The 8,463-nt window shown below is 35.7% G+C and overlaps 1 protein-coding gene across 1 annotated transcript; it reads left to right on the top strand.

Moving 5' to 3' along the window:
• The first annotated feature begins 2,377 nt into the window (after window positions 1-2,377).
• Window positions 2,378-7,216, top strand: LOC129417282 (alpha-amylase). Its single transcript, XM_055171843.2, has 10 exons — window positions 2,378-2,572; window positions 3,942-4,088; window positions 4,207-4,404; window positions 5,351-5,581; window positions 5,654-5,787; window positions 5,867-5,989; window positions 6,108-6,207; window positions 6,373-6,494; window positions 6,580-6,705; window positions 6,740-7,216. The coding sequence occupies exons 1-10, from the start codon at window positions 2,405-2,407 to the stop codon at window positions 6,927-6,929; spliced, it is 1,539 nt and encodes a 512-aa protein (XP_055027818.2). The 5' UTR covers window positions 2,378-2,404; the 3' UTR covers window positions 6,930-7,216.
• The last annotated feature ends 1,247 nt before the right edge of the window (window positions 7,217-8,463 follow it).

Raw genomic sequence — 8,463 nt, 5'->3', positions numbered from 1 at the left:
CTAACTTAAAGATGTTATTTAAGACATACTTAAGGAAAAAAATAAGAACTTTCTTAAGAAGCTTTTTTGAGAATACAAAATATTCTTAACTTCTTTCTTAAGCTTGAATTTAAGATAAAAATGGCAGTTAAGAAGATTTTTCTTCTTAAAGGAGCATTTCACCCGTAGAAACATTAATCTTTATTGAAAGTGTGTCATATTTGTAGTCGAAATGTAACATACATTTAGAATTTGGTGCCTATTTGACTGAGAAAAGGGGTGTTTGTAGTCTCACTCCCTCAACAAAGATATAGGACTTCCTTCTTTCAATGATGAAAAATAACAATTTTTACATCATTGAAAGAAGAAAGTGCAACACTGAAATCTGTATTTCTCCTGTCTCAGCGGCAACTGAGGAAATGATGCATGACCATTCAAAAACATGACTGGGGTTCTAATTATACAAAGCTTAATGCAAATGGGTGAAGTGCCCCTATACAGGAACAGTATGTAGGATTGTGGCCAAAACTGGTAGTGCAATCACAAAACTTGTGGCTAAAACTGGTACTGCAATCACACAATTGGTGGGCAATACACAACATGACAACATAAACATCAGTTGAGGGCTGCAACTCCACTTTTTAAATGACAATATCCTGGCCATACCGTTGTTGTGAGTGATATAAGTATTTGAAATGAAAATTATTTCTTAATGTCTAGTGACATATCAGGGCCATTTTATGATTAATTGATATAAATTTCTTACATACTGTTCCTTTAAAGGAATAGTCTACTCATTTTCAATATTAAAATATGTTATTACCTTAACTAAGAATTGTTGATACATCCCTCTATCATCTGTGTGCGTGCACGTAAGCGCTGGAGCGCGCTGCGACGCTTCGATAGCATTTAGCTTAGCCCCATTCATTCAATGGTACCATTTAGAGATAAAGTTAGAAGTGACCAAACACTAAGCGGATTTAAAAGATGAACTATATTTTATGGCGTAATAGCACTTTTGGGAGTACTTCGACTCGGCGCAGTAACACCCTCCCTCTCCCATTATGAGAGGGAGAAGGGGAGCGGACTTTTCAGGCAAGTTGAAGTACTCCCAAAAGTGCTATTACGCCATAAAATATAGTTCCTCTTTTAAATCCGCTTAGAAAAGCGCTACGTTTTATTTTGTACCCCCAAACTTGCTCGTATAACTACTTGTCTTAAATAGGAAAAACGTTGATGTGTTTGGTCACTTCTAACTTTATCTCTAAATGGTACCATTGAATGAATGGGGCTAAGCTAAATGCTATCGAAGCGTCGCAGCGCGCTCCAGCGCTTACGTGCACGCACACAGATGATAGAGGGATGTAAGAACAATTCTTAGTTAAGGTAATAACATATTTTAATATTGAAAATGAGTAGACTATTCCTTTAAGAATGTTTTGTGAATCCGGCCCCAGATAACGGTTCATTATGAAAGGTCTTTGTACACCCCTGATATTATAGTTTTGTATATTATTTTGCATTTCTGTCAAGAGATCCTTCTAAAAATTACACACTGCACCTTTAAAACTGTTTAACCTATACCCAGATAAAATATATTCTGCCAATTCCATCCAAAAGTTTTAAACAACTTGATAAACAACAAATGAGCCAAGAAGACATGTCTTGAAGTTTGTAGCCATTTGTATGTAATGCTTATGCTTGTGAGATAAAATAACAGTGAGATAAAATACATTTTAACTAGTAGGTTGTTTGTAAACAAAAATTGTCGAGATTTGCTATATTTTACATCGCAAGGTCTAAAAAACCTAAAGTGTACTTTTTTTTGAGCAGATGTTTGCCAGTAACTTTTAAAAAACATTTAACATTTATGAAATATTTATAACTGTAAATATCTTTTAAGTGTTACTTTACTATATGGTACCCCACAGTTTTCTAATTGTGTAAAAGCACACACAAAAGCTTTTTCACCATAATTTTCAAGCACTGGTGTTAGGTATCATTTTAGAAAGCGAGGGACAAGAAATTCTAATATTGTGCAACAAAGAATAAACAAAAGCAGATTTCAGATAGCAGTTTCTCTTTCACATGATCTTATGAAAAAACTTTCTTTAGCAACATTGTTTATTCCAGATCCTGAATTTTAAATTAAAGAGAAGAATAAAATACTACCTACTATATTACTTGATGATATTTGAGTTGTCATAATTAGTACTACACTTTACATTTTCTTCAGCATACAGTACTTTTACACACAGTAGAGTGCACACATTGAAAGCCACATAAGTTCAAAATGTAATCTCTGAACTGTAGATAAGGATTTACTGGCATAAGGACTCATCTATTGGATGATGCTACTGAGTGTTGTGTAAATAATGAGATGGGGTTACTTACCCTCAGATGATTTTTTGTGTGCAGAGACACAATGAAGCTTCTGCTTGTGGCTGCTCTCTTTGGGCTTTGCTTTGCCCAGCACGACCCAAACACTAAACATGGCAGGACCTCCATTGTTCATCTGTTTGAGTGGCGTTGGGCAGACATAGCTGCAGAATGCGAGAGATACCTGGCACCTAATGGCTACGCTGGAGTTCAGGTATGTGTGATATTAAATTCTTACTAATGTTAAAAATAACATCCTGCTACCATAAACTGAGACTGAGAAATTATTGATAAATTAATGATTGAGTAAAACTCTTTTGATACAACTGAAACCTCTTGACATGCTTTTGTCATGCCAAGTCACCTTTATTTATGCAGCGCTTTATACAGTATAGATAAAATAGTATGTTTTGTAGTATATATACATTTACGTTTATTTATTCATTTAGCATTTTATCCAAAGTGACAAATGAAATGAGGGAAGTAAAAAGTTAAGTATAAATATTGCACATGCAATTATAGTTCAAAAAAATTCTCTTATATTGTTATAAACCTGTATACTGATAACTACAAAGAAAAATATTTTAAGGAATGTTTTAGGGAATATATATATATATTTTAATCACGAGCCCCATTCACTTAGCATTCTTTTTTCCTACTATGAAAGTAAATGGGGATGATCTTTTTGGTTTCAAACATTCCTCAAAATATCTTCCTTTGTAGTCATCAGAACAAAGAAATGTATACAGGTTTGTAACAACATGAGATTGAGTAAAAGATGACAGAATTTTCATATATTCCTTTAAAGGGACACTCAACTTTTTTGAAAAATATAATAATTTTCTAGCTCCCCTACGGTTAAACATTTGATTTTTACCGTTTTGGAATCCATTTAGCTGATCTCCGGGTCTGGCTGTACCACTTTTAGCATAGCTTAGCATAATCCATTGAATCTGATTAGACCATTAGCATCGCGCTCAAAAATGTCCAAAGAATTTCATTTTTTTTCCTATTTAAAACTTGACTCTTCTTTAGTTACAATGTGTACTAAGACTGACGGAAAATTAAAAGTTATGATTTTCTAGGCCGATTTGGCTAGGAACTATATTCTTATTCTGGCGTAATAATCAAGGACTTTACCATTGTACCATGGCTGCAGCAGGCGCAAGATATTACGCAGTGCCCAAAAACCGCCCCCTGCTATTTAAATTTACCAACGGGACTATTTTCGGGCGCTGCGTAATATCATTGCGCCTGCTGAAAATGTCAAAATTCTTTGGACATTTTTGAGTGCGATGCTAATGGTCTAATCAGAGTCAATGGATTATGCTAAGCTATGCTAAAAGTGGTACCGCCAGACCCGGAGATCGGCTATATAAAATTCCAAAACGGTAAAAATCAAACAGTTAACTCTAACGCTGGGAAATGAGCTTATTTTGAAAAAAGTGGAGTGTCCCTTTAATAGTGACTGCTTTACATTCAAATCGTAAAGGGATCTGCTACATTATCACAAATATACTTTGACAGATGCGTTTGAATAAAATAATGCATATTAAATAAAATGGCTGTTTTTGATCTGACAGATCTCTCCCCCCAGCGAGAGCGTCGTAGTGACCAATCCCTGGCACCCTTGGTGGCAGAGGTATCAACCAATCAGCTACAACTTGTGCTCCAGATCCGGAACAGAGGCGGAGCTAAGGGACATGATCACTCGCTGTAACAATGTTGGGGTAAAGCAAAAGAACAGCTTATAGTATCATAGTTAAAAAGCCTAATGATCACACTGAATTTTTAATGGCTTAATATGAATTATGTAAAGAGCATCACCTTTGTGCTACCATTTTATAGGTGAGCATACATGTGGATGCAGTGATTAATCACATGTGTGGAGCTTCTGGTGGAGAGGGCACTCACTCCAGCTGTGGAACATACTTCAACGCTAAAAACAAAGATTTCCCATCTGTCCCTTACTCATCATGGGACTTCAATGATGGCAAATGTAAAACGGCCCATGGAGACATTGAGAACTACAATGATATTTTCCAGGTTAATTTGTGGTTAGATCAACTTTTGACTTAATGGTGAAGGATATACAGTGAGTAAAATAAGTATTTGAACTCCCTGCTATTTTGCAAGTTCTCCCACTTAGAAATCATGGAGGGGTCTGAAATTGTCATCGTAGGTGCATGTCCACTGTGAGAGACATAATCTAAAAAAAATCCAGAAATCACAATATATGATTTTTTTAACTATTTATTTGTATGATACAACTGCAAATAAGTATTTGAACACTTTTTGAATCCAACTACTAACATGGCCAAGACCAAAGAGCTGTCCAAAGACACTAGTGACAAAATTGTACACCTCCACAATTTTGAAAAGGGCTACGGGGAAATTGCCAAGCAGCTTGGTGAAAAAAGGTCCACTGTTGGAGCAATCATTAGAAAATGGAAGAAGCTAAACATGACTGTCAATCTCCCTTGAACTGGGGCTCCATGCAAGATCTCAGTGATCCTAAGAAAGGTGAGAAATCAGCCCAGAACTACATGGGAGGAGCTGGTCAATGACCTGAAAAGAGCTGGGACCACCATTTCCAAGGTTACTGTTCATAATACACTAAGACGTCATGGTTTGAAATCATGCATGGCACGGAAGGTTCCCCTGCTTAAACCAGTACATGTCCAGGCCCATCTTATGTTTGCCAATGACCATTTGAATGATTCAGAGGAGTCATTGGGAGAAAGTCAGTTGTTCAAATACTTATTTGCAGCTGTATCATACAAATAAAAAGTTAAAAAATCATACATTGTGATTTTTGGATTTTTTTTAGATTATGTCTTTCACAGTGGACATGCACCTACAATGACAATTTCAGACCCCTCCATGATTTCTAAGTGGGAGAACTTGCACAATAGCAGGGTATTCAAATACTTACAATATTTTCCTTGCTGTATATGTTCCTGTAGTTGACTTGTTGATTATGTGTCAAAAGGTCAGAGATTGTCGCTTGGTGAGTCTCCTGGATTTGGCCCTGGAGAAGGATTACGTCAGAGAAAAAGTGGCTGAATATCTGAACAAACTGATTGAGATGGGTGTGGCTGGATTTAGAGTGGACGCTTGCAAGCACATGTGGCCTGGTGATCTTAGTAATGTTCTTGGTAGACTCAAAACCCTGAACACCACCTGGTTTTCGCCTGGTACCAAGCCTTTTATTTATCAAGAGGTATTTCCATCACATCATGGTCAGAAGTGACTAGAATGGTTGTTGAAAGCATTAACACAAATGTCTTTTAAGGTTATTGACCTGGGTGGAGAGTCCATTAAAGCCAGTGATTATTTTGAACTTGGTAAGGTGACAGAGTTCAAGCACTGTGCGAAACTAGGGACAGTTATTCGTAAATGGAACGGAGAAAAACTAAGTTACCTTAAGTATGCAGACTTTATACAAAAATATCATTAAGATTAAATGCCTCTTGTAGATATGATGTTCACTGGTGGTTTGTATTAGGAGCTGGGGAGAGGGCTGGGGTTTCATGCCATCTGATAAAGCTTTGGTGTTTGTGGATAATCATGATAATCAGAGAGGCCACGGTGCTGGTGGAGCTTCTGTTTTAACATTCTGGGACTCCAGGTAAAATCTTAAGAGGTTTCTTTTTAATGACATTGAGGCATATTACTGAGCACAAATCGCTGAGGAAACCTTCTTCTTTCTATTGACAGCAGTATTTTTTAAATTGTGTATTTTTCAGAATGTACAAAATTGCTACGGGATTCATGTTGGCTCATCCATACGGTACGACCAGAGTGATGTCTAGCTACCTCTGGGATCGACACTTTGTTAATGGAAAGGTAAACACTTTCAAGCTTTATACTTTTTTAATTAAATAGAAGCCTTATAATTGGTGAAACCTATATGATTATATAAAATGTAACAGTATTATTTAATATCACATGATCATGCCTTATGTGCAGGAACATATTGAAAAAATATATTTTTGGTAAAATACAATGCAGGATCAGAATGACTGGATGGGCCCTCCAAGTAATGCAAATGGATCCACTAAACCAGTACCCATTAACCCAGACACCACCTGTGGGGATAAGTGGGTGTGTGAGCACAGATGGCGCCAAATCAGGTTGGTGTGATTATGGGTTTTATTTAACCCTTATTAAATATCAAAACCATGTCATTTATGTTAACTCTGTGCTGTCTGTTTATAGAAATATGGTCATTTTTCGCAATGTTGTCAATGGCCAGCCTCTTAGCAACTGGTGGGACAATGGGAATAATCAGATCAGCTTTAGCCGTGGCAGCAAAGGATTCATTGTGATCAATAATGATGATTGGTGATGTGTTAAGTAAATGCATTTTTACACAAAGGGAAATGAAAGTGACCCTGAACACCAGCCTTCCTGAAGGAACGTACTGTGATATCATCTCTGGAGATAAGAGTGGCAACAGTTGCACAGGGAAAAAGATCTCAGTGGGTTCAGATGGACACGCCACTTTTAAAATCAGCAACACAGAGGAGGATCCATTTATTGCCATCCATATTGAATCTAAACTATAGATTCAGTGAGAAGAAAATGATATGAAAGCAACGTCACTCAAAGCAGTGTGGTCAAGACACTTGTACAATACTTATACAATTTCATCATGACATTAAAAGACCCTTATAAGTAGTCTAAGAATTCAGCGTCTCAGTGTTATCAGATAATGGTACATTTATTTACAACATTGCTAATTTACTGTATTTGGAAGTGCCCTTTTAAAATTTTATTGATCAAAGTATACAAATTTTACCACACAATTTTGGTCAATTCATTACAAAATAAACGGAAAACATTAGATAAAATACATTTGGGAAAAGACTGTGTTTCCCACAAACCCATTTACCAGAGCAGACCATAGTTCTAACTTCCAGTGAATCCATGGGATGAACAGATCTAATGGCAATCACCTCGGAGTAACCTATGATTTAGTGCCTTGCTCATTGGCACAATGGTGACAAATCTTATTCACTGCAGATTTGGGTTACACTTTATTGCAAGGCATCCCTGTTACAGTGTAATAATACATTTAAGTACAGAGTAATTATAATTAACAGTACTTGTTATAGGATTTGGGACTTGGTTTAGGGTTAAGTAAGTGCATGTTAATATCATTTTTACAGTCTGTGGTAAATATGCACAATTTATTGTTATTAATATAATAGCTATGACCCTGCTGAAAAAAAAAACAATAAAACCATTACAGAAAATTTGAATGGTTTCCATTAAAATACCAATTAGGAACCATTAGCTTTTACCATTAAAACCACTACACTGCCGTATTCCATTAGAACCAATACATACCATTAGAGACCAACAAAGACCAATACACTGGGTTAAGGGATAAAAAATGTATTAGCCCTGAATAAACATGGTTTAGGTTAAGCCTAAGGACTAGGCCTTAGTTGATTGATTGATTGATTTGACTTTATTGTCTGTTCAGATTTACTGGACAGAAATTCATCTTTGACACTGGCTTCGACAAACATTCCATAATAACATTACATACCACAATAATAAAAACACATTATAAATCACACAATACATGATCCAATTAAATTAATACAACATTCACAATAATGGCCTTAGTTAAAAGTTTGGTTTAAAACAGTCACTGCCAATGGAATAAATGATCTTTTAAAAATGTTCTTTTTGGCATTTTTAAAAGATCATTTATTCCATTGGCAGTGACTGTTTTAAACCAAACTTTTAACTAGTTATAGGACATTTAAGTAGTTTTTACAAACATAACTTACAAAAAAACATTACTGGTCTGCATCTTGAAACAAAACAATGGCACTGGTTTATGGGCAAGATGTTTTTAAATTACAGCTCAAACATGCATTTTAGTCTAGGACTAGGATAAGTCCTGTCAGGGGAAACTGCCCGTTATGTGTTTGTGTGTTACAGCCAGATAAATGTACAATGTTTGTTTTTGTTTTTTATTTGTGTATCTAATTTAGACGATAACTATGCTTTTCTAAATCTAATTAGAATAATTAAATGAGTTACTGAAATACTTATTTATGAGTCCAAAAATGTATGGCTACTTTT

Source organism: Misgurnus anguillicaudatus, chromosome 7, assembly GCF_027580225.2.
Source record: "Misgurnus anguillicaudatus chromosome 7, ASM2758022v2, whole genome shotgun sequence".
NCBI classification, from domain to species: Eukaryota; Metazoa; Chordata; class Actinopteri; order Cypriniformes; family Cobitidae; genus Misgurnus; species Misgurnus anguillicaudatus.
The sequence above is the reverse complement of the archived record's forward strand: the minus strand, read 5'-3'. Positions and strand labels throughout refer to the sequence as shown.